This window comes from Homarus americanus, unplaced genomic scaffold (genome assembly GCF_018991925.1).
Source record: "Homarus americanus isolate GMGI-L3 unplaced genomic scaffold, GMGI_Hamer_2.0 scaffold19318, whole genome shotgun sequence".
NCBI classification, from domain to species: domain Eukaryota; kingdom Metazoa; phylum Arthropoda; class Malacostraca; order Decapoda; family Nephropidae; genus Homarus; species Homarus americanus.
The window spans coordinates 5,779,329-5,806,461 of record NW_024732238.1 but is presented as its reverse complement, the minus strand read 5'-3'; the positions used below and the strand labels follow the sequence as shown (position 1 = coordinate 5,806,461).

At 46.3% G+C, this 27,133-nt stretch overlaps 1 protein-coding gene across 6 annotated transcripts in view; it reads left to right on the top strand.

Annotated features, from left to right (window-relative positions):
* The window catches only part of LOC121868387 (cytohesin-1-like), a 205,806-nt gene that overhangs the window by 112,619 nt on the left and 66,054 nt on the right, over positions 1 to 27,133 (top strand). The window contains exon 1 of one of the 6 annotated variants that reach the window (XM_042368949.1): positions 6,861 to 7,118. The exons of 4 other annotated variants lie outside the window; for them this stretch is intronic. In XM_042368949.1, the coding sequence (XP_042224883.1) occupies positions 6,876 to 7,118 (243 nt within the window). In that variant the 5' untranslated portion in view covers positions 6,861 to 6,875. Of the gene's footprint in view, positions 1 to 6,860; positions 7,119 to 19,217; positions 20,044 to 27,133 lie in introns of those variants that run through there. One more of the 6 variants, XM_042368950.1, reaches the window with a different exon arrangement.

Sequence of the window (27,133 nt, the reverse complement as noted above, 5' to 3'; positions counted from 1 at the left end):
AGGTTCGTTGTTAACAGTTAGGAAAACGGAGGGCGGGCGTGAGAAATCCTCCCCATGCCATTTCTTTTCATTCCGTTTCACTTGTGTCTCAGAGAAGTGACCTTGTATATACGAACGCAGTGAGAGTTACAGGTAAAAGGTGTATATTGTAGTATATTGATTGAGATATATTAACATGCATTGGCTAGAATTCGGGGAAAATGCAGCCTAGGGTAACATAACTCACGATCTTTTAGTTGTTTTAAAGGAATTTCACTCACGCACTTAGGGAGAATTTGCTTTAAGAGGAAAAGAAGGAAAGGAATGGAGGGAGAGGGAGGTACCGAGAGTGATTTATGAAAGCCTGGGCTACTTTTTTTTCATTTTTTTCTAACACGTAATAGTGAGTTTAAAAAATGCTTGCAGTGGCGGCTTTGTTCGTGGATTGAAGATTGATGGGGTTGAGGGGGGAGGGGGGGGAATTGAAGGGTTGACCCGAGGAGGAGGAAAAAGTTGAATGGTGTGGATTGAAAATTTCCATGGTGGTTTTTTTTTAATGGTAAGTAGAAATTGGGTGCAGGAAGGTGTGTGTGTGTGTGTGTGTGTTACTCCTCTGCTCCTTCTCTCATTCTCTCTTATTTCCTGTTTCCTTTTCATCGTCTCTTTCTTCCCATCCCTTTTCTTGCCCGCCTCCCTCCCTTGGTCAGGCACACACGCTCCCCTGGGCTCGCTATATACTGTACTCAGTTTACTTCATGCCTTGCTCGGTTGCACATTGCTGCTCTTGCAACATCCTCACTATATTAAAAGTGTTTGTTGCGTTGTTCCTGCTTTATCTTATACCCATTTTCTTACTTATAATTAATGGAATGAAAAATCTGAGTTAACGGCTGCCAATTCGAGTCCCGCGGCCAGTTGACTGAGTGGGGCGTCCTCAGTCGACCCAACTGTAGACTGGAGAGTGAATATCATCATTAATCTCCTGTTGTTGCTGTCTACCCTCTACCTGTCAACCCCCTTTTACTCTCTCTCTCTTCCATGCCTCGTTTATCATACCTTCCCCCTCTTGTATCTTTATTTCGTGTATTTGTCTTGCTTCACGCCCGCCATTCTCTCGTGCTACATCCTTCTTTCTCTCCACGTCCCCCTCTCTCCTATTTTTCTTTCCGTCTCCCTCTCCTCTTCCCTTCTCCGTATTCCTCTTTTCTCTCTGTTTTCCTTTAAATCTTCTTTACATCTTCCATTTATTTTCCAACTCTCTCTCTCTCTCTCTCTCTCTCTCTCTCTCTCCACACACATATGCTCTAATGGGGTTGTCTGATAAGCCCCTGTTTGCCATGACCCAAACAGACGTCATATAAGCCAAGAACCAATCAACGGTGAGCATCTTGACGCCCACGTGACCGATAATTAAATAAATCACCTTATTAATGTAACTACGTCATTAATATCATTCCAAGAGAGTAAATTACAATTAGTATTTTTGTTAATTAGGCTAAATGATCTATCGACCGTGTGTGTGTGTGTGTGTGTGTGTACGAAGAATCAGGTCAATCTGATTTCCAACCACTTAATAGGAGCCGACGGCGGCCTGTAAAGTGTTTGTGCTTCTGATTCACCATCAAAGTCCGTCTCCCCAAACAAACATTACGCACCCATTACACACCCATTACACACCCATTACGTAATAAACTTGATACAGTCCCAATTCACCAACGAAATTGACGAGTGAAATAAAAAAACAGCGTCAAAACGGTCGCTCTAGTTAATGTTCATCAATTATTCTATTTTGTCCAGAGCTGAATTACGTTTTCTGTAACGAGACACCATTCAGGGGAGACTCTAAAAGTGGTACTGTACTGGCTTCGTTTGATGGAGGAGGGGGTTACACTCTCTCTGACCTTCTTTCTTCTTCTGGGTCTCTTGAGTTTGGTGTTTAATTAGAGGGATTGGGAGGATAGAGAGGGGGGATGGATGGAAGCGGGGAGAGAGGGATTGAAAGAGAGATCCAAACGTTGTCTTTGATCTACGGGGGCCAAGCACTCTCTCTCTCTCTCTCTGTTCGTGTGTGTGTAAGAGACAAGACAGAGGAGACACACACACACACACACACACACACACACAAGAAATAACAGAAGGAAACCATTAGATATCTAAGATGTCTCACCCCCTCCCCTCTCTCCCCCTCCACTCTTCCTCCTCCTCCTCTCCTCTCTCTCCACTCTCTGCCCCCCTCCACCCCCTCTCCTCCACTCCCCTCACACCCTCCCTCCCTCCTCTAGAGACAAGCAACACAAGGGTTTCTGCCACATGTGTAAACTTTCATCCTCTCAGATTTCACGCCCCGTTTTCTTTGTGCTTGATATGAGGCAGTATATCGGTGCTGTACCAGGATACACTCTACAGGATGGTCTAACAGTATGTTCTATCATGTTGTGGTTATATATTGAGGTTTAGAGACTGTGGTTGGGTTGTGGGTGGTTATGTTGTGGGTGTGGTTGGATTGGGCTGTGGGTGTGTGTTGGAGTGGGTGTGGTTGGATTGGGTTGTGGGTGTGGCTTGGTTTGTGGGTTGTTGGTTGGGTTGTGGGTATGGTTTGTGGGTTGTAGGCATAGTGTGGTTATTTTGTGGTTTACTGTGGGTATGGTGTTTAACCCTAACCTAACCCAAAGTAGTTTTGGTTAGGTTAGATTTGGTTAGGTTACGTTAGATTAAGTGAGGTTAGGACTATTAAAACCCAACCCAGCCCAGCGTACTTTTGGTTAGGTTTGGATAGTGTGTGTGTGTGTGTGTGTGTGTGTGTGTGTGTGTGTGTGTGTGTGTGTGTGTGTGTGTGTGTGTGTGTGTGTGTGTGTGTGTGTGTGTGTGTGTGTGTGTGTGTGTGTGTGTGTGTGTGTGTGTGTGTGTGTGTGTGTGTGTGTGTGTGTGTGTGTGTGTGTGTGTGTGTGTGTGTGTGTGTGTGTGTGTGTGTGTGTGTGTGTGTGTGTGTGTGTGTGTGTGTGTGTGTGTGTGTGTGTGTGTGTGTGTGTGTGTGTGTGTGTGTGTGTGTGTGTGTGTGTGTGTGTGTGTGTGTGTGTGTGTGTGTGTGTGTGTGTGTGTGTGTGTGTGTGTGTGTGTGTGTGTGTGTGTGTGTGTGTGTGTGTGTGTGTGTGTGTGTGTGTGTGTGTGTGTGTGTGTGTGTGTGTGTGTGTGTGTGTGTGTGTGTGTGTGTGTGTTATCGTCTGTTTTATTTTTGTGTCTTATATTAGCTCCTCCCCCCCTTCCTTCCTCCCCCTTTTCCTTTTTTCCTTCCCTCTTCTTTCTGCTACCTTTCCTCTCTTGTTTTCTCCCTTCAGTTCTCGGTATTCGTTAATGGTATTGCTAGTTCTTCGTTGGTCTCTCTCTCTCTCTCTCTCTCTCTCTCTCTCTCTCTCTCTCTCTCTCCTCTATCTAGTTAGATGAATGAGAGCTGTGTCATCAGAGGGAGGGAAGAAAGGAAGGAAAGGAAGATGGAGGGAAGGAGGGAGGGAAAGAAAGATGGAGTAATGAAGGGGGAAGGAGGGAGAGAGTGATGAAGGAGGGTAGGGGTGTTGCTGTATTGCTGTAACATTAGACACCAGTGCCTGTCCTTACTGTCATCCCCTTAAAATAAACATTGGTCCATTTTTACCGTGTAGGATGGGCCTTTGTATACGACGAATAAGGTGGTTGGTTGGTTGGTTGGGTGAGTGGTTGCTGGGGGACATGATGGAAGGGTCTGTTCTGAAGTAAGCATCTCTTCCCCCCCCTCTCTTCCTCCCCCTCCCTCCCTCTCCTCCCTCCCACCCCGAGAATGTCCTCTACATTTGCTGCATCGCCACAAAAAGACGGAAACCGGTTAATTCAGTTCATCCGGAAGTGTGTGTGTGTGTGTGTGTGTGTGTGTGTGTGTGTGTGTGTGTGTGTGTGTGTGTGTGATGCTGAAGAAGCTGGTCACGTGTTTGGGGAGATTCACCTCCTCCTCCCTCCTCCTCCTCCTCCTCGGGATACTCCTCCTCCTCCTCCTCCTCGGGATACTAAGTACAGTACAGGGATCAGATGAGGGCTTGGGACGGACGGGTCTGTATGCTGGGATAAGATGGACTTCCGGGGACTTGGACTGGGACTGGGGCTGTGTTTAGGACGCTGGGGGTACTGGTGTAGTATCAGGTGACTCCTTGGGGGCTGGTTTGTTGGGACTGGAATCTGAAAAAAAAACATCGTCTATATATCTATATCTGTCTGTCTGTGTCTATCTATCTATATATCTATCTATCTGTCTGTCTGTCTGTCTGTCTGTCTGTCTGTCCGTCCGTCCGTCTGTCCGTCCCAATTAGAGTAGAATTCTTGTAAGTTAATAAGCTCCAGGTTATATAAACATACCCTGGAAATATAATCTAATCAGTTACGGGTTATATAAAATATCTCCGACTTGTAGTTATATAATAAAGGTTATACCAACATAATTATAGCCTGCAGAACATACCCCAGATTATATAGCGAATATTTTACGGGTTATATCAACATAATTATACCATTTTGAATCATTTGTGAATTATATCAACACGTCCTCGAAAGATTAGGTATAATTTTACCTCGTGTACGTGAAGATAGATCATGGTTAGGTTAGGTTAGGTTTGGTTAGGTTAGGTTAGGTTCTTGCAGGTGGTTCTGTCTCTCTCCCACGGTGTTTTAGGGAGATGACAGGGTAGGCCAGGGGTGTGGGGTGGGCTGGGGTGGGCCAAATGGGGGGGTGGTATTAGACCGTTTATCTTGGCCCACCATTCATCAACTCTGCCCTGCGTCTTGGGAGGGGTGGGAGGTCTGGGGGTAGTACTGGTGGGTTACTTTAAAATTTGATTGGTTAGATTGTGTGTGTGTGTGTGTGTGTGTGTGTGTGTGTGTGTGTGTGTGTGTGTGTGTGTGTGTGTGTGTGTGTGTGTGTGTGTGTGTGTTCCAACTCCCTCATAACTTTAAACCTACACAATGGACTCACAGCAGCGCTTCTTAATATACAGCTCATCATTATTCATTATACATTTTTATACACCCTGGGCGCCTCGTATGTCATTGTGTATATCATTCATCATACATCTCTTGACACACGCTGCAGCATCCTTGAGTCATTATTTTCTAGCTCATTGTTTGCTCATGTTGCTAATTTGTCTCAAGAGAATTGGTATAGCAAATTGTGTCTAGCTAATTGGTCTTTGGGTGAATTAATACATGTACAGTGTTTTATTTATTTATTTATCCATACATTAGTTAATTTATCTCCGGCATGTATGTTTGATTGTATGTATGTATGTATGTATGTATGTTTGATTGTATGTATGTGTGTATGTATGTATGTATGTATGTATGTATGTACAGGGTTGAGAGTTATAGATCCCTTTGTCTTGGTTGTGGGGAGAGGGGGAAGGAGAAGAGATGAGAGGGAAGGGGAAGAGAGGAGAGGGGAAGAAAGGGGAAGAGATGGATTGTATACATTGGTGGTCTGTAGCGATGACGAACTTGATACGTCACTCCCACATATTCCCACGCCACCCCACAGCTGGGACACATCACCCCACATGTTCCTCATACCCCTTCACAGCTGGGACACATCACCCCACATGTTCCTCATCCCCCTTCACAGCTGGGATACATCACCCCACATGTTCCTCATCCCCCTCCCCACATCTGGGACACATAACCCCACATGTTCACACGCCACCCCACAGCTGGGATACATCACCCCACATGTCCCCCCCCTCTCACAGTTAGGACACGCCAACCCACGTGTCCTACATCCTCGGCCGCTGCCTTCACTAACACATGTCATCCTGCACTCCGCCGTGTCCTACCAGCTGGCCTTGTTAGATAAGATGTTTTTTACGGCGTGTCTCAACCCTCAAGATGGCGGGTCGCTGGTGGAGCACAGGGGAAATATTAGTGTTATTGTTGGAGGCAAGTGTCGAGGGAGTGAGCCAGTCGTAGTGGCCAGTTTTTATGTTGATTTTGTTGAATGTTGTCGTAGTGCGGCCGATGTGTAATCATGTAGAGGATGTAGGGGTGGAGGAGTCATGCAAGGGTGGGGGGGGGTCATGCAGGGGTCGGGGAAGTCATGCAGGGGTAGGGGAGGTCATGCAGGGGTCAGGAAGTCATACAGGGGTAGGGGAGGTCATGCAGGGGTGGGGGTAAGTCATGCAGAGGTGGGGGAGGTCATGCAAGGGTGGGGGAGGTCATGCAGGGGTGTTGGAAGGTCATGCACATACCCAGCTTAAACTGAATTAAGCTTGACCTTTTCCAAATCTATAGACCTCCTTTCAGTGCATGGCAACAGGCACAGCGGTATGCCTGCCTAGTGCCTACGGAGAGGGACGGTTGACAGGAGTTACAAACACAAGGCCAAACATCTGTGCCTTCCCGTACAAACGTGTGTGTTATGGGCTTGCTGTTGCGTGTGGGCGGCTCTTTTTGCTACCTGGATGAGGGTTGGGATCACGCACACACACTCATCTGACGGAGGAAGAAGAGATGTGATAGCGTCAGGTAATTTACAGCTTATTGGTACATGCCAATTAAAAACAAATGAGAACACTGAAGGAGAGGAGCCAGGCGGTGAAGAAGAGGAGCCAGGCGGTGAAGGAAAGGAGCCAGGCGGTGAAGGAGAGGAGCCAGGCGGTGAAGGAAAGGAGCCAGGCGGTGAAGGAGAGGAGCCAGGTGGTGAAGGAGAGGAGCCAGGCGGTGAAGGAAAGGAGCCAGGCGGTGAAGGAGAGGAGACAAGTGCTTCAGTAAGTGATGATAACGTGTAGCGGATGAAGACGGCCTTCGGGGCAAGAAGGTTGGGTGCTGGGGTCACCTCAGGAGGGCGTGGAGGTGTAGGGTGGTCGTGGGCGTGGTGGAGGAGGAGGAGGATGACGCGTGGACGTAAGGGCGGCGTGACCCCCTGCCTGGTGCGCATGGTGCGCGTTGGTCGCCGCCTGGTGAGGGCCACACTGAGGCTCTCCCGCCCCTCCCCCCACGTGACCCCAGCTGTCTATCACGTGTGGGCCTCTGTGCGTCCCCATGCCTGGGCCAGACTCTACCTGCTGCTGGCACCCCCACGCCCGTCACGCGCGCCCTCCACGCCTGCCACACACCAGCGTCTTCACACCCAGGTAAGCCCAACTAAACACTTAGGAACAACCCTGCAATAACACAAGTTTTAGGTAGGTTAGGTTAAGACCTGTTAACTTATCGTATTCGTCAGGTGTGTGTGTGTGTGTGTGTGTGTGTGTGTGTGTGTGTGTGTGTGTGTGTGTGTGTGTGTGTGACTGCACAATTTGACATCACAGACTCACAGTGATAGTGGCGTCCATCCGGTTAACAGGAAAGCGATTAACGCAATGACATAATTTCACCACATGTTCACCCAGATAGTCCTTCGACCCCCCCCAAACCACCAGCCCACCCCGGCCCATCACCAGCCCACCCCCGGCCCACCACCAGCCCATCACCAGCCCATCTCACTGTTATCTCCTGTGTTAGTTAATCTCCGTTCCCCTCCACCACTCTTGATTTACGTCATGATAATTCCCAGTACCGAGGAATAAATCCCCTTAACTGGGGAAATAATCCCATAAAATCACGCCACCTAAGGTAAACTAATCCCACGTGAAGCCATAAAGAGGTGTTGGCCACGTGATAGAAGGGTTGCTTGAAGACGTGGGTTTGTGTCATTCGTGACGTCATTGTGTGGCTATCATAACAGGACGCATCGGGTGTGTTGTGGCTCGGAAAACCCCGGTTGACGAATGAAGAAAAGTAATTAAGTGTAAGCTTTGGTGTAAAGATTTTCCGTTAGAGTGTCTTCAAGTTATAACTCAGTGGAGGAGGAGGTAGAGGAGGAGGAGGAGTTCGTGTTATTTACTTGGTATTGGTGGGATAATGTTGACGGGTTGTTCTCTCTCTCTCTCTCTCTCTCTCTCTCTCTCTCTCTCTCTCTCTCTCTCTCTCTCTCTCTCTCTCTTTCTCTCCAGTGAATTTATGAGAATGTAACTTAAATGAATGATGAAGAAAAATGAGACAGACAGACAGGGATAGCAACAGGACCTCGGTATGACGGACAGAGTCAGACTAACTCCTTCAGTATTCTTGTGTCAAGGATATGTGGTGGCGGCATAAGGAGGGGGGCAGGAGAGTGAAAGGAGGGTGAAGGGAGGAGGGAGGTGAAGAGGGAGGGGGGTGAGAGTGTAAGGAGGGGGAGAATGAAGGGAGGAGAGGAAAGATTAAAGGATGAGGGGGGGTGGAGAGTGAAAGGAGAGGGAGGGGGAACAATGAAAGGAGGGAGTGAAGGTGAGAGAAAGAAAGGGAGAGGTTGTCATTCTCCCTCCCCCTCTCCTCCCCCACTACCTGCAGGGGGGGGAGGGGGGAGACAGACAAGGTCGTATCCCGTCCCTGGCGACACAGTCCATATCAGGTGGGTCGACATTGGACGTGAGGAAGCGGTAGTGTGTTATGAGGGGTCAACGGGTAATAAGGTGGAGGGAAGAGAGGAGGGAAGGAGGCGGATAGGGTGAGAGAAAAGAGAAGAGAAAGTTTAATGAGATTGGTGGAAGTGAGGCAAAGAACTATAGGAATGGAGAGATGGGAAGAGATGAGGTAAGAATCAGTGGAAAGGGAGAAGGAACAACAAGGGAGAGATGTGTGTGTGTGTGGTGACCCCTTCCCTTCCCTCCCCTCCCCTTCCCTTCCCTCCCCTCCACCGTGAAAGGTAAACACCGATACCATCTGAGTGTGGGGAGGAGGCAGAGGCGCTGGATTATAGTGGCCAACAGCATCTGGGGTTGACGGTGGAGGGACTCGATAAAGGAATATTCTTGTCATTGATGCTGGTAGAGAGAGAGAGTTCTATTTGCACTTCAGATTGGGAAACAAAAAGTCCACTCCATGTTATTAATACGTTTCTGTAATTGTAACACGGGAAGAGATTTTGTAATTGTTTGTATTGTTATGACGTTAACCTCAATATGTACCTTTGTGTTGTATTAACCAGACAAAGATCACCCGGTAAACAAATCCTGGTTGTAAACAAGGTCAGGCTTTAAATACAGGTCAGGTTGTAAAATGCGTTGAGTGGAGGAACCCTGGACGTATTGTAAACATTGAGAGGTGTGTGTGTGTGTGTGTGTGTGTGTGTGTGTGTGTGTGTGTGTGTGTGTGTGTGTGTGTGTGTGTGTGTGTGTGTGTGTGTGTGTGTGTGTGTGTGTGTGTGTGTGTGTGTGTGTGTGTGTAAACCTTTTAATTAAGGTCACACCTGTATGATGACGTAGTACACACACACACACACACACACACACACTCTATCTGTTCGTGTTTACGTAAGAGGAAATTATTTAGTATTGAGAAATCCTTCGTAATGTGAACTGACGTATGGGGAAGTGTTCCTTATTATTATTATTATTATTATTATTATTATTATTATTATTATTATTATTATTATTATTATTATTATTATTATTGTTGTTGTTGTTGTTATTGATATTATTATTGTTATTATCATCATTATTTGTATTAATTTTATTATTGCTGTTATTGGAAGAGGAGTACTATTTACCGTGGGAGTATAAACAGTGGCACTTAAGGTCAAAACACCACAACGGAAGGAAGTGTAGTGTGTTTTTGTGTGTGGTTGTGTGGCTAGCTGGCCAAAAGCTGCATTGGGAAAGCCAAGTCGATTGAGTCAAGGTCGCTGCCAGGGTGAGACGAGCTGGCTGGAGGGAAGGACATGCGTGATTACCCAGGTATTGTGTTGACATAGTGACCTCTAACCTTGGCTAAAATTATCTAGGTTAGGTTCGGTTAGATTAGATTCGGTTAGGTTAGATTAGGTTTGGTTAGGTTAGATTTGGTTAGGTTAGATTTGGTTAGGTTAGGTTGAGTTGATTGATGAATTTATACCTTTTAAGGAATATATTATGGGAAATTAGTATAGTTGTTTACCATTAACCCGTGTAAACTTTAACGAAAGATTAATTAACTCACCTGTTCAGCGTTAAGCTATTGAGACACCTGTGTGAATGAATTTATTAATGAAAGACACCTGTTCTGGTATACAGGTATGAGAGAGACACACACAGACAAAGGCAGACAGACAGAGAGAGTGATAGACAGATAGACAGATAGATAGATAGATAGATCTCCTCCAGCCCTCAGGTATGGCACGACGTCAGGTAGAAAGGGAGGCAATGAAGGTGTATAGTGCGGACAGGTGTAGGCGGGTGTAGACGTAAGTGTAGCAGAGTCATCCCGCTCTCCTTGACCATAAAGACACCCTCTACCACCACTACTACCACCATTACCACTACTATTATTTCTACTCCTACTTCCATCACCACCACCATTACTATTACCATTACTACTGGCCAGTCAAACAACAACACCAGCAGCTAAGATGTCTATCACCACCCACTATCACCAGGAATAAATGCACTGTTTACCTACCCTGTCAGCCTCGCGGTGCTAAGTGGCTGCTTTCGCCTCTGTGTTCGTGAGTCCCGGTGAGAGGAGAAATTGGTTAATTCTTGATGCCTGGATTCCTCACCCTCGTGCCTCACCCCCCCCCTAGCCTGACCTCACCCTCGTACCTCACCCCATACCCTCCCCATCTTGACCTCACCCTCGTATTTCACCCCTCACCGCCCCCAGCATGACCTCACAGCTCACATTCCTCCCTCAACCCCCAGCCTGACCTTACCCTTCTCCATCACCCCCCTCCAGCCTGACCTGACCCTCTTCCCTCACCCCGAAACAAGCTTATTGACATTTCCCACCCTCCCTCCTACTGGGCTACGCCTCGTAATGACCTCGCGTAAACCACCTGACCTCTGCCCTGACCTCTCTGCCCACGTGTGTCCTTCAGGTAAATTGGCATCGGGTGGTGTGGGTAGTGGTGGTGTGGGTGGTGGTGGTGGTGGTGTTGGTGTGGGTATTTTAAACTCTTCTTTCTATTAAAATACCGGGAGTGTAAAGTGTGGTATTGAAACCCACATTTGAGATATTTCTGTCCTTTAGTGTTGGGTGTGACGTGGCTAAGAGTCCCCGGTTGTTTGTGTCAGAACCTAGTGGCCGTGGGTGGGAGGCAGAGGCGGCAACATGTAGGGCAACTCCAGCAACACCCACGGCTCATGGCTACACCTGAGTCGTTTCTGTCTCCACACTCGCTGGATCACTGTATTTACGGTTTCTGATGGGGAGTAAACAGCCGAGGGAAAACACCAGAGCTTTTATGAAAGGTAAACACGAAGAGGAAAGTATTAGTGTTGGTTATTGGTTTTAGTGTGTGTGTGTGAGAGAGAGAGGAGTGAGGGAGTGAGCCAAGGTGAGGTTGTGAGGGAAGAACTGGTCAACAGGGAGGGACCCGGAACCAGTGTCGCTCTCAGGTAACTGTTGACGATGTAAACATTACCACCTGGCCCGGGCGTGAGGTGTGTCATGTGTGAGGTATGGAGGAATGTTGACAAGTTGCGCCTCCCACACGCGTCTTGTTTATTGCTCTCTCGTAACTCGGATGTGTTCGGGATTTTGGGCGAACAAGACATTTACATCCGGTGTGTTGTTTACCGAGAACAGCTGTTAACATATCGCTGACTTCCTGTCTGGAGGGCTTAAGACAAACAGTTTCTAATGTTACCTCTAAAACTATCCCCCCCTGCCTGGCTCTCTCCTCCTACCCCTGCCTGGCTCTCTCCTCCCTACCGCTGCCTGGCTCTCTCCTCTTACCCCCTGCCTGGCTCTCTCCTCCTACCCCCTGCCTGCTCTCTCCCTACCCTGCCTGGCTCTCCTCCTACCCCTGCCTGGCTCTCTCCTCCCTACCCCTTGGCTCTCCTCCTCTACCCCTGCCTGGCTCTCTCCTCCCTACCCCTGCCTGGCTCTCTCCTCCCCACCCCCTGCCTGGCTCTCCTCCTACCTGCCTGGCTCTCTCCTCCCTACCCCTGCCTGGCTCTCTCCTCCTACCCCCCTCCTAGGCCCTTTACTCCTACCCTCCTCCTAGGCCCTCTCCTCCCACCCCCCCTTCCTAGGCCCTTTCCTACCCCTTGCCGGAACGGGAGTTGTGTATGGCGTGTTGCTGTCACAAATACAACGCCAGCCAGGGAAGCGTGCAGCGTCTGGCGTAACACATCTCAGACGCACATTTCCTCACCCGCCTGCCAGCACCAGCGTGTGTAGAGGGTCCCCAGGGAGACAGACTCACCCGGAAACCTGATCACATCGACAGGGGGAGACTGAATGAAGGTGGGGGGAGGGGGGGGGTCCTCTGCTCTACAATACCACCGTCAGGAGTAACTTGGGTGTGATGAGGCTGAGAGAGTTTTGAGCCTTGTTGATGGTGGTTAGTGTTACGGCTGTTTGTTTATCAAGCTGTTCTCTCTCTCTCTCGTGATTATGATCGGGGGTTACTGGTGGTGGTGGTGGTGACCCTCTTTAAGCTAGTTGTGGTACCTGGCAGGCTGGCTGGCTGTGTATTGTGTGTGGATGATCGTAAACTGTTAATATGTGCAGGGCTAGACTCCCTTCTGTACGGTAGAGACCAATGGGCCTTTTGAGCTGAGGAGAAGGACACTGCTACTGTAGCTTGGGGTCTCTATAGGGGAAAGACTGTTGTAGCTTCGGTTTCTCCTATGTGGATGTAGAGACCAACGGTCCTGAGATAGGTTAGGTTAGGTTAAGTTAAGATTCTATTGGTTAGCTTAAGTTAAGATTCTGATGGTTAGGTTAGGTTAATATGCTGGTAGTAAGGGAGGACACGACCATTATTATCACGTTCAGATGCTTCGGGGGGGGGAGACTCATTCTGGCAACTAAGTAGGTTATCAGTATTATAACAGGGTGCCTCAAAAACATTCATAACTCATACTTTTAACAAACCGGCTATTATATATTCATTTGTTACCAACTCATTAAAGTTAACGCTAATCACACTTGAGTTAATAAACGAAGAATAATTAATACACTTGAACGTCACGATGAAGTTAAGGTAAATTATTCTGAGTGATTGAAGTTTTTGACACACCCTGTACAGTATAATTATACCGTCACTGCGCCATAGACAGTACTGGTGATTACTGCTGTCATTATTTTAGACGGTGAGATTAAGAAAAAGAATAAAGAATATATGTATATATATTCTCTGTTAATTATGATAGTTTTGACCCCCAAATTAGTTGATTACGGTAGAGTTTTCGGGGTAATTATGATATTTTAATTAGTGTGTGTGTGTGTGTGTGTGTTTCACAGAAGAAGTTAGGAAATTGCTGATAAAAAAGTAGGCGTGACTTTTGTGGTTGATGCCAAATGTGTCCAGAAAATTACGTAATCAACTGTACATGTATGCTGGTGACACCCATAGATAGATAGATAAACAGATAGATAGATAAACAGATAGATAGATAAACAGATAGATAGATAGATAGATAAACAGATAGATAGATAGATAGTTGTCCTTGAAATATTTCCAATACGTCCTGGTTATCAGTTTGCGTCAAGTCCATGTTTTGTGTGTGCGTGTGTTTGTGAATATAATTACCACATTCGTCTATGATAATGGGATAAATTTGATGATTTTTTTTTAATTGTCTATCGTGGGAAGCAACGCGGATATTATTTTTAATTATTTTATATTATCTGTTTATAATTTTTTTTTTTTTATGATATTTTATTTATTTGTTATTTTTTTTATTTAATTTTTCATTTGTTTTTATGTTTTATATTGTAATTTTATTCTTATTATTTTTTTTACTAATTTGTGCTTTTTTACGAAATTTTATTCCTTTTTTTTATATACCTGTTGGTTGAAAGAAACACACCTGGTACTAACATTAATTAGATTATAGCTTTGTAAACAACAGGTAACTAACTGCCTTTCTTACACAGTTAACACTTCCACATTCTTAGCTGTTTTTTAGCACTTATCTGTTAACTAGTTTTTGTGTTGACTTTCCCTCTTCACTTTCTGTAACAAGATTAGGTTAGGTTAGCGTTAGGGTGATTAATCTTCAGGTGAAATAAGCTGGGGTGGATATTCTTCAGGTGATCCTCCTTAATTTTGGCATTTTATATATATTAGTGATAAGAGATTGGTGAGGAGAGTTTAACCTTGTGAGGGAGGACACGGTGAGGTATGTCGAGAATGTGTCTTTCTTCACGAACTTCATCCGTCTTGACTCAGGTGAATTCTAGTACCCAGCTGACCGCTCCTTCTCTCTCTCTCTCTCTCTCTCTCTCTCTCTCTCTCTCTCTCTCTCTCTCTCTCTCTCTCTCTCTCTCTGAAGGTGACTGGCTGCCCACACCTCACCCCTCCACACACACACACACACACACACACACACACACACACACGTTGTTTCATCATGTCTACAGGATTATCTACACACTCCCTTTCACTCCCATACGTGTCCTACCATCCCCCCCCACTCCTGCGTGCCAACCAAGGACGTTTCTTGCGTTAGTCCTCCTCCTCCGACCCTGTGTTCTTATACCTATACGCATTACTCACCTGGCTTCCTCATCTCCTTCCTCCTCCTACTCCTCTTCTTCTTCCTCGTCCTCTTCCTCCTCACACCTGCCTCCTCCTCCTCCTCCTCCTCCTCACACCTGCCGATCCGCCCCACCATCTGCTCCCTGCAACAGACAATCACACACCTGTCTGCCACCTTACCTGTATTTTAGAAACTAATTAGCCCGATGTTACTCAGGTTCAACGTTTGCAACATTCCTGTGTGCAAAAGATGTGTTAGGTTAGGTTACGTTAGGTTAGGTTTTTTATCATAATTGGACTAGGGTCAAGGTCACGGGTCATCGTTAAAGGTCACTTAACATTAGGAAACATTTATGGCTAATGACCAAAACTTGCTAAAAGAACGCCTCCCCCCCCCGTCTCTCTCTCTCTCTCTCTCTCTCTCTCTCTCTCTCTCTCTCTCTCTCTCTCTCTCTCTCTCTCTCTTGACCAAAACTCTCTATACAACCTATCAGTGAAGAGAAACCTGACTTGGAGTACCGCACTGAGATTTCAACACACATTACCGAGCGAATTCTATTTATTGGCCTTTTTTTATGTGTATATTTGACTAGTAATGCGTTTAAAAATAGCTGGGTGTTCGTTCCTCCGTGTAAGGTTGAGTGTGTGCCAAGTTAAGAGAGACAACTTAGCAAAATCTTAGCTTTAGTGGATCCGTGTCTGGTATTAGTGTTACCAAGTTATCGGAATACTCATCAACACGCACACACACACACACACACACACGGAGACAAAGAAGAAACGTTGGTGTGTGTGTAAAGGATTTCCGGCCCCCTCTCCTCCTCCCCTCTCGTCTTTCCTTCGCTCCTCACCCCTCCCTCTCTCCATCCTTAACCCTTCTTTTACTCCTCCCTCTGCCCTCCCCCCTCTCTTCACCCCATCCTTTTCAACCGTCTCCCCAAAACCACACTACCCCCCTTCACCCCCCTCCTCCCTCCCCACAACGTGTGTCTCACCATGAATGAAATTTGGCTGTAACAGGATTTAAAAACTATGTGAATATTGACCTAAAATTTAAAAAAAATGTTTTCGTCGAATTTTGAGAGAGAGAGAGAGAGACTTAGTTATGAAAAATATATCCTGTGTACGGTAGGTGAAACTGTCTAGTAAGGGGAGGGAGAGGGGGGGGTAACAAGCAGGGTCTTAACTCATCAGGTCACACACACACACATGGGAGCTTCGTGTACTGAAGATATATGAGGATAAGGTGAGGCAAAATTTGGGTGGAAGTGGTATATAATTTTTGAAGGATGAGTAGGATTATTTTTTGTAGCGTGGGACGTAGGACTGCCCTCTCGCCTCCTCCTCCTCAACCTCTTGCCTGCCCGTCCGGTACGCGCCAAACTCCCTCAGTCATGCCCGTCCACCAGTGACTGTCATTTATTGTTTAAATTTACTTCTTTTTTTTTTGGGGGGGTTGTTTTCATATTGATTATCTTATTTAATTATATGTGTGAAATATTAGAGGTCATATATATTTGGGTATATATTTTAAGTTTTAAATGTGAATGCCCCGTGTTTAAAAATCACTCACTGGCAACTGGTTACGTCCGATGGGGGGGTTGTGTGTGTGTGTGGAGGGTAGCAGAGACTGTAGTGTGGTTCAGCGAGTGTGGTGTTGAGGTTGGTTGCTATCAGCTGTGGTAGTGCAGTAGTGTGAGGCGAGGTGGCGGTGGTGGCGGTGCTCGGTAGTGTGATCCGGGAGCTAATAGCGTGTTGTTGTGAGGTGAGAGCCAGAGACACACTCAGTATATATCTAGCAAGGTGAGAAGACAGTGGTGTGTGTGTGCTAGTGTCTACCACCATCCACCACATGTTAGCTGCTATTAAACTGTCTGACCTACAATGAACGCTCATGTAAACACAACACCTGGAGAATGACCTCTATTATAAAGATGGAATAACGATACTGTGAAGTGATTAAAAGTGTGTATAGTGTTAACGAAAAGTGGATTAAAATAGTGTTAATAAGTGACGGAAATTATAAGTGTATCTTAATCCTGAAGTGAGATCCTTTGGTAGTGGTGCTGGTGGTGGTAGTTGTGTTGGTGGTGGTAGTGGTGCTGGTGGTGATAGTGGTGCTGGTGGTGATAGTGGTGCTGGTGGTGATAGTGGTGCTGGTGGTGATAATGGTGCGCGGTCAGGTGAAAACTAGTGTGTGTGTGTGTGCATTCTTGTGTTATGAAACTCCCTCCAGTTAAAAAACAAACAAGTGTTGCAGTGAATTACTAGAGAAAAGACTCCCGAGGGTATGTGGGTTAGTGTCGAGACTCACAAGAATGAAAACCAGTTTGATGTTGTGTAGGCGTGTGTAGCTGTGTGTGTGTGTGTGTGTGTGTGTAAAACTCACAGGTGCACCTCACTCTCACCCACCCCCTCCTCACCTGCTCTCCTCTCGCTGGTCGCATCTTAATTTCGATAATTGAGTTATGTCCAGAATTGGCCCCTTGATGTTTTGACCTTGTTTTGTTGGCCGCGTGTTCTGGTGACCTCCTTTTGGCCACGTGTTCTGGTGACCTTGTCCTGTTGGCCACGCGTTCTGTTGACCTTTTCTTGTTGGCCACGTGTTCTGATTTTACCCTATCCTACCAGCCACGTATTGTGTTGACCTAATCTAGCCTTCAGGTGAAATAAAACAGAGAGACAAAGAGAATATCAGCTGCCTGAGATGGAACTTGTCGTGCGGATCTCAGAAATCCAACACCTCATTGAGATATCTTAACACCTGTGTAGGAAAACTCCCCAAGGCGGTGAATTCTGGTGAAGGTCGGGCTGGGCTGAGCTGACCCACGCGGCCGCCAAAGGTAGTGTGTGTGTCTGGACGGTCACAGGGAGTCCCCGGCTCTTGGCTTTCACCTGTACCACGTCCGCTTCCCTTACACCTGTTTACCTGTGTTAGTTAATTATACTCAATCACCACAAGCTGAGGAAATGTAAAGAAGTAATATTTCTCTCTCACACACACATCCTGTCAGGTCTAATCAAGATCAACTAATAGATACGATCAAAGTCTCGAAGCTGTGCCTTGCTGATGGTAACACTTGAATCGTCCCTGGGTTAGCGTGTGGTAGGTTGTGTGTGGGGGTGTTGGATGATATACCAGGTATGATAACATTGATACAAACAGGCTTACATCACGACGTAGGAGGATGGAGGAGGAGGCACGTAGCTATACACACTTACCAAACTTACCGATAACGCTATATATATCACGCCGCCGCTTCCTGCCTGCCTTCCTAGCTCTGTATCTCTATCTGTGTTCTTTCCTGTTACGTAGGTCGTATTTTTCTATATCCTGATCACGTGAAAATAAGACCCCCCCCCACCTTATTAAGTACACTCCATTTTATTTTACCTTATAATTTGTCACCCCCAACTTATTTCAGCGAACAGTTAGGCACCACAGCTTATGGCACCTCATGGCCTCGTTAGGTGGTTGGTGAGGGGCGCAATATGCTTGGTGAGAAGTGTTGGTTGGAGTGTAAGAGATATGGGTGTAACTCAGACTGCTTCCACTTTATGGCTCTAACAGTGTAGTAAGAGTGTAGCCTGGGTGTAGATGGGTATACGGGTGTAGTGTGGTCATGTGAGGGTACTGCTGAGGTTGTTCCCAGGGCCCCGTGTTGTCGGCTGTTTCCCTGGAGGTGTGTGTGTTTTTAATGGTCGTTTCTGTGGCCACTGAGTCACGTTCTTATACCTTGCTCGTGTACCCTTCCCTCACACTTCCCTTCCCTTCTCTCACACTACCCTTCCCTGTCCTCTCAAAAATTTCCCCATTCCCTCCCTCCCAACCCTTTCTTCACACACTTCCCCTTCCTTACCCTCTCTCCCCCTCCCTCACAACCCTTTCTTCTCTCACACTACCCTTTCCCTTCCCTATTTTGTATAAGCTTAACAGTATTTTTGGCCATTATTTAACCCCACGGGGCAGTAAGCTTAGCGAGACTGTGGTCGATATCTGGTTGATGGCTCGCTGTGGATCTGTGAGGATAAGGAGATTACCGAGAGCTTCCTCCCTCCCTTCACCAGCTTATTTCACCTGGTGGTTAAATACCCAAACCTAACCTAACCTATTCCAACCCAACCTAACCTAACCCTGGCGTGATTACCTGATGGTTTAAGAATAATTCCTCGCTTCGTCAGGTGTGCTCAGGTGCTTCCTTGTTAGGGGGTTAAGTCGATGGATATTACTTTCTTCTGGGAAATGGGAGTGACAGGGGGGGTGGGGGGTTGCGTCCCTCCAGCGATAACCAGATCAGTCAGAGGTTATGTCAGCTTTAGTGTGTGTGTGTGTTTGTGTGTTAGGTAGCTAGATTGATAGGTTCGAGGAGGTGGATTTGTGGATACAGATGTGGCATGAGGGATTACATGTACCCGTGTATAAACAGTGATACGTGGCTATGAGACTGCCATTATCTCCAGATTATGTAAACGAAAAATCAACTATATAATTGCGAGAGTTAAATCGGCCACTGTCGTTGCTGCATTCATGACCTAGCAAATACTTGTATAAATGTCACAGTAAAATAATACCTTGAAGACAGTTACATACCTGATTATAAAGGTATATGATTGATACAATACCCAGGAAATACCACTAATATAACGGAGTGGAGATACCAGTTTGCCCTTGACGATAGCGAGGAGACTGGCGCTGGTGTGTGTGTGGCGTCATTACTCACCAACAGTCGTTCATTTTCAGAATATTATTTACCAAATGAGGAGAGAGAATGCGAGTGTTGTGTTGGTCACCATGTTGGGAGGTTGGAGGTAGGTGGTTATGCTGGGTTGGGGTGGATTAAGGCACCTCCTCCTCCTCCTGGCTTCACTGTAGTATACTATTTTGACTTGGTGACTGACTGCCTGACTATCTTGGTGAGTCAGTATAGTCTCCATCCATCTTATACTACTACAACACACCTTAGTAACTGTTGGTCTTGGTGAAGTGTTTGTGTGTGTTGTAGTCGATAATAGTGATTTTAGTGTATTGAAAAAAAATACTATTCTGCTGTGAGATTTATTTACGATAGTCTGTGATATTTGACTATTATTAAGATTGTAAATGACTATCACGAGTGAAAATTAGTGAAAGTGATCTCAGTTGTGTTTGTGTACAGTAAGTATCGATATCAGTGATAAGTAAAATAAATAAAAAGTTAAGACAGAGTTATTTGACGGTGATCAACAGGACCAAACCACCTAGAGTGCCAGTATACCCTTGAACCACAGGTGCAGGCGGCTCTCGAGCACCACCAACTGACCCTCAAGTAATAACTTAGCCGAGGGCCAATCAAAACCACTATACCAAGAGGATGACGTCGACGTTGCGGGGTTACCTGACCCTGAAACGCGGCTTCAGGAAGAAGAAGAAAGAGAGACTAGGTGTGGGGATGTTGTTTGAGAGTGTGACTGTTGTGTCCACTACCACCCCCGTCACCCTCGTCTCCCATAGGATATCCAGATCCTTTCAAGACCTTCGGGATTTGTACGACCGTGACCCCGACGCCGACAGTCTATCTTCCTCTAATGTAGGTTTTGTCTTGTGTTGACTTGGGTGTAGGGGTGTGTTGAAGGGGAGAGGTGTGGGGGTGTGTTGAGTGTGTGTGGGTATGTTGAGTGTGTGTGTGTAGGGGGTAGGTGCATAACGTATTAATTTACTTCTTTCCCCCAAGGTATTTAATCCGTATAAGATATTTAGCTCCAAGTATTATATAAATTTTACGCTAATTTACTTATAAGATCACAAGTGGTGGTGGGAGGTTTTGTGCTTCTGAAGTGTGAGGAAACTGTACCACTGTAAAGTTATTTAAACTTCACGTCACGAACAGGAACTTGTCACGAGAAGTGTTAGGGGTTGTGACTGCAGCTATACACTCACCAGGCATGTTAAAAGTTCTCTCAGTCAGTCAGTCAGTCAGTCAGTGGGTTGACTGGGTTTGGACATGAGTGGTGGTGACGGGAACCTTGACATCATGAAAGGCCCTCTGTCTTATTGTCAGTGGTGTGTGTATGTCAGTCTAGGACTCTAGGTGGTGTTGTAGTGAGTTGTGGGATAACCTAACCTAACCTAAACCTAACCTAAACCTAACCTAAACCTAACCTAACCAAAGAGATAGAGCTTTATTCCTGACGTAACCTCACAAGACTTTATCAGAGGAATCCTTAGATGAAGTAAGGAATAAAGCTTAGTCGTGTTTCCTTCACTATCAAAGTACAGATAATAGAAGCCAGGTAATAACAGCGATTTATTACCACTGTAGCTTCTGAGAAAACGAAGACATTCCATTAGCTTAGAGAAATTGTCTATATCCAAACAACATATTGGAGAATTGGTTTGTTTACGTGTTGATGGGCGTGAGTTAAGTTGACCCTGACCTGTACCCATGTATGTGTCCTGAATCCAGCTATAGAGGTGGATGGGATGGGGGTCATACCTTCTGCCCCCCACCCTTATGCTTTTAGTAGTACTCGGGTGAATAAATGACCCTGATGTACTGTGTGTGTGTGTGTGTGTGTGTGTGTGTGTGTGTGTGTGTGTGTGTGTGTGTGTGTGTGTGTGTGTGTGTGTGTGTGTGTGTGTGTGTGTGTGTGTGTGTGTGTGTGTGTAATTTCACCTGATGATGAAACACCCCTAATGATTATGTCATGTTTGATTAGGCTTTATTAGGTTAGGTTGGTATTAGGGTGTTTCATCATCAGGTGGTGACATAACACTATCCTCACCCAAACAGAGGTGGTGGTATGACACTGTCTACCTTAGGGTGTTGTCTTGTAGAGGTCATCAACTGGCAGGTATAATGCCCCCTCCCCCCGACTGACAGTCCCTTCTTGTCAGGTGTTAGTATGACGGTTAGGTTAGGTTCTGTGATTGATGTGAACACCTGAACCACCTGACACATACTGGTTCATGGACCGAATGATAGATGAACACGGGAGACGCATTCGGTGTTCCTACTATCTTTGTTAATTAACGCCAGGTACATGTTTTTGTCTCACCTGTCTCGTTGTTGTGATGTTTATGACTGTGTGTGTTTGTGTACGTACGTACGTACGTAAAAGTTGGTCTTGTGATGCAATTTATGAGTACTCGTCCTATACTGGTCGCGTCAAGTATGTGTCAGCTGTTGCATCATTATACAACACGAAGGATGTTGTATTGCATGATGAATAAAATTATGTTGTATGTTGTATTGAATGATGTGCCGATGATGATGATGTTAGAGTGGGTGTGTGTGTGGTGACGTCACGTGGGCCTGGCAGGTGTTAGAGAGGGGTGTGTGGTGACGTCACGTGGGCCTGGCAGGTGTTAGAGAGGGGTGTGTGGTGACGTCACGTGGGCCTGGCAGGTGTGCCTGTGTGTGGTGACGTTGGGTGTGAGAGGGGTGTGGTGACGTCACGTGGGCCTGGCAGGTGTTAGAGGGGTGTGTGTGGTGACGTCACATGGGCCTGGCAGGTGTTAGAGAGGGTGTGTGTGACGTCACGTGGGCCTGGCAGGTGTTAGAGGTGTGTGTGGTGACGTCACGTGGGCCTGGCAGGTGTTAGAGAGGGGTGTGTGTGCGTCACATGCCTGGCAGGTGTTAGAGAGGTGACGTCACGTGGCCTGGCAGGTGTTAGAGAGGTGTGCGTGGTGACGTCACGTGGGCCTAACGAGGTGTGTGGTGACGTCACGTGGGCCTGGCAGGTGTTAGAGGGGTGTGGTGACGTCACATGGGCCTGGCAGGTGTTAGAGAGGTGTGTGTGTGGTGACGTCACGTGGGCCTGGCAGGTGTTAGAGAGGGTGTGTGTGTGACGTCATGGGCCTGGCAGGTGTTAGAGAGGTGTGTGTGTGTGGTGACGTCACGTGGGCCTGGCAGGTGTTAGAGAGGGTGTGTGTGGTGACGTCACATGGGCCTGGCAGGTGTTAGAGAGGGGGTGTGTGTGGTGACGTCACGTGGGCCTGGCAGGTATTAGAGAGGGTGTGTGTGTGGTGACGTCACGTGGGCCTGGTTGGTGTTAGAGAGGGTGTGTGTGGTGACGTCACGTGGGCCTGGGGTGTTAGAGAGGGGTGTGTGTGGTGATCACTTGTCTCCGTCCTCAACAAGCTGATAACACAGCCAATGTTATTGCCGTGCCAGTCACTACCACCGCCAAGTGTTGTCTCAAACTACTACATATGAGAGACACAGACAGACAGAGAGAGAGTCTGGATGTTGGTAATGTGTTACAGAAGAAGGAGGGAGAGAGGGGGGGACAGGCAGGTAGCAAGTTATCATCAGACGGTGAACATACGAACGTTAAAGATAAGATTGTCATATGTGTGTGTGTGTGTGTGTGTCTACTGATAAACAAAAGAGCTCTGGACACCACACCACCAACAAAAAACTTTTCGCGGTTACACACACACACACACAGTAAAGTAGGTTATCGTGAGCTTACGACAGTTGCTCGGGGGTTGTTGAGACACTATTACACGCTTTCGGGGGGTGGGCTGGGCGGCCACTGTTTGATCTGGTACAAGATATCTAAACCGTATTTGTGTACTTTTGAAAATATCTAAGAGACTTGTAGGGGGTGAGGGTAGCTTTGTGTGTGTGTGTGTGTGTGTGTTGTATGCTTTGTTATGGGTCTCTCTCTCTCTCTCTCTCTCTCTCTCTCTCTCTACACTGTACATTGCAGGAGATAATTGCGATGGAGTGATCTGCACTTTGATATGTTAGGTCACGGGGGGAGGGGGGGTAGAGGTCAGAGGGTGAGGAGGAGTGGGAGGGAGGAGTAGGAGGTCAAAGGAGGTTAAGGAATCTGTAGAGGTGAGAGGGAGGAGTAGGAGGTCAGGGGAGGTTAAGGAATCTGTAGAGGTGAGAGGGAGGACTAGGAGGTCAGGGGAGGTCAAGGAATATGTAGAGGTGAGAAGGGGGGAGGTATGCAGGTGAGAGAGAGGGAGAGTTGCAGGAAATACCGGTTGGAGAGGTGTGGAGTTATGTGGAGCAGGTCCCCTCCCCCCTCCCCCTCCCCCTCCCCTCCTCCCGACGCTGCAGAAGGTGGTGGTGGTGGTGGTGCCAGGGCTGTATCTCACGCCACATCTCCCAACGTTACCTGCGTGAGATTAATTTTTGAGATTACCTGAAGATTCATCCTCATTACCTTATTTTTACCTGGCTGTAATCTAAACTAAATTTACCTAACTTTATCTCACCTAACTTAACCTAACCTAACCTCCCGGCCTTTTGACATACCAGGGTTGACCATTGACCTCTTTGAACCGGTTGTTGACCCTCGGAGGCAGGTGTGTGTGTGTGACCTTCAGGACTATTAGTGAACGCTGACCAGTGTGAAGTCAATGACCTTTCGTTGACCTTCACACCTGGCCCCTTCATATCCGTGTAACCTAACCTAACATTGCAGAGCCGGCCTTACATATGGTGGGTTTCCCAAATACGGTCAGTGAGTCATGGATGGCCGGAAGGAGCGGCTCCCACAAGGCCCCTTGGAGAGTGAGAAGTCCGGATGTTGCTGGATGAGTGGTCTGCTGTGTGGGTGTTGCTCGCTCACGCACACACACCACACGCAAACACATACATACATACACACACACACACACACACACACACACACACACACACACACACACTTTTCCAGGATGGTCTTCACTCCGCCGGATATGTGCCATTTTATTAGTGTGTGTGTGTGTGTGTGTGTGTGTGTGTGTGTAAACCACCGGCCAGAGTGTCTTATGAGTGGTGGGTCAGGAAGTGGAGTTGTTGTGGGGGAGAAGGGGGAGTAGGAGGAAGGAGAAGGATGAGTAGGAGCGAGGGTAAGGGAAGGGGGAATAGAATGGAGGAAAGGAAAGGGGGATAGGAGGGAAAGGAAAGGGGGGTAGGAGGGACGGGAAAGGGGGTTTGTCTCACCACACTATATACTATCTTGGACTTGTTCATTGACTCACTGTTAAAAATCAGTTTCTGTTCCTATGTTATAGCCGTTATCATTACTGTTGACCCGTTATCATTACCGTTGTGGCCGTTATCATTACCGTTGTGGCCGTTATCATTACTGTTGACCCGTTATCATTACTGTTGACCCGTTATCATTACCGTTGTGGCCGTTATCATTACCGTTGTGGCCGTTATCATTACTGTTGACTCGTTATCACGACTATTGACCCGTAATCATTACTGCGGACTTTTAAACTTTTTCCTTATGTTTTTTTGCTCACCCCGTATTATCACTGTAACCAAATGCTGTAATTATACAAGACCATGGTTACATAAATGACTGTAATGTATATGTATTTTTATGAATTTAAATGTAATGTTTATCTTTTAATTATAGGAATATTGGATGTTTGTTCACATTTTGTAATTCAATGTATTACTCTGTATTATGTAACCTAATACTGTATTTTTTATTACAGGTGAGTGTGTAAACGAGTCTTCCATGAGAGGGTGTTGCCGGCTGAGGGCAGGTAAGGTCAGACGTACCCACAGTATCTCTTTCTTAGATATATGTGCACCTGTGATTGCTATTCGAGATGGTAATTAAGCAAACTGGTACAGGTAAGTAGGATTTCAAAAGGTGATGCTCTGTGTACATTTGTTGGTGTTGCCTCACACTGTACATTTACCTCTGTTGATTACATACACACACACCTCCAAGGCAACAATTGCATCATTCATCAGGTAAAGGCAGTTCATTGCAATAATTTCCTTGTTATGTACTTGGAACTCTCTCGTGTGTAATAATTAATAATAATAATAATAATTAACTGTGTGTGTGTGTGTGTGTGTGTGTGTGTGTGTGTGTGTGTGTGTGTGTGTGTGTGTTATTACGAGGTGATATCAAGTCTCTGATAATCACGATTTTTTTTCGTCGTCATCCTGTTCACTGTTGACGTGTGTTAAATAAATTTATCCTGTTCTGTGCTAATCATGCCTAGCCTGCGTGATATACCAGATTACATTATTTAAATCATGTGTTTATGTTGGTTTAACACGTATTCTGGGGGAAGGGGGGGGGGGTAGTGGGAAATAGTTAATAGTAGTGGAAATATTTAATAGTAGTGGGAAATAGTTAATAGCGAGTGGAATCTGTTTCTGTTGAGTGTAATGACATTTCTGTTTTCTCTTGTTGTTGTTGTTTATAGTGTGTGTGTGTGTGTGTGTGTGTAAAAAAAATAAATAATAATAATTAACGGTTTATTGAAAGAGCTTGGCAGCCAGAAGGCTGAAAATATACAGTTACATATTTGGGGAATGGGTTTCGAATTACAAATAATATACAAGTAACATAAGTGATACAAATAAGATATATAATAACTAGATGGGGAAAAGCTCAAACTACAGTGCATTTCAACATAGTGACAGTGCAAGGAGTAGTGTTTACTGGGAGTGAATACACTGGTCTTTTTCATACAGTATTTGTGTTTTTGTTTAGATTATTATTATTATCGCCATCATACACACACACACACACACACACACACACACAATTAATAATAATAATAAATAAATAAATAAATAATTACCCTGTTGTGACTGTGCCTTTGTCATAATCCTGTATTCACGTTATGTTTACTCCGTCATTATCATTCTTCATTATCTCTGTTTACATCCGTGTTATTGCTTCATTCTCCTCTTCTTTATCTACTATTTTTCTGGTCATGTTTACTCTTTTTTTTGGGGGGGGGGATATTATCGTTGTTGTTGTTGTTTTTGTTTTTTGCGTTGAGGCTGTATTGTAGTTTGTTCGTTTGTCTTGAATTATCACAGGAGAAGACTTTGTTTATAAGGTCAAGTCTCTGGGTATTATCACCGCCATCTTTTATATCTTAAGTAAACGAGGGAGGTGTTGTGTCACGTCATCATTTGAAGAGGAGATTTACACGGTGGCTGGTGAGAGAGAGAGGACCTCCCTCCCTGGTGGTGTTGGAGTGTGCGTGTGCGTGTGCGTGTGTGCGTGTGTGTGTGTGTGTGTGTGTGTGTGTGCGTGTGTGTGTGTGCGCGTGTGTGTGTGTGTGTGTGTGTGTGTGTGTGTGTGTGTGTGTGTGCGTGCGTGTGCGCGCGCGTGTGTGTGTGTGTGTGTGTGTGTGCGCGCGCGTGTGTGTGTGTGTGTGTGTGTGTGTGCGCGTGTGTGTGTGCGCGTGTGTGTGTGCGTGTGTGTGTGTGTGTGTGTGTGTGTGTGTGTGTGTGTGTTTTGTGTGTGTGCGCGTGTGTGTGCGTGTGCGTGTGTGCGTGTGCGTGTGCGTGTGTGCGTGCGTGTGTGTGTGTGTGTGTGTGTGTGTGTGTGTGTGTGTGTGTGTGTGTGTGTGTGTGTGTGTGTGTGTGTGTGTGTGTGTGTGTGTGTGTTCTCTCCATTTCTGACGGCTGGAGCCACGCACACTCACTCACTCTTGATCTGCCTGATGAAGTAGCATGTTGTGAGGGAGGGAAAGTGAAGGAGGGAGCTAGGTAGAGGGATTTGGGTTCAATATTTTACCTCATTTTAGACTGGAGGGAGATTTTAGAAGCCATATGTCTGACTCACTTTAGCTGTGGCAGGACGAGGGTGATGTTTAGCTGCCTTTACCGGTAATATAAAGACGCTATACTTGACGATATCACCTGTCTCACCCCTTAGCTTATTACACCTGATGATTACGCACCT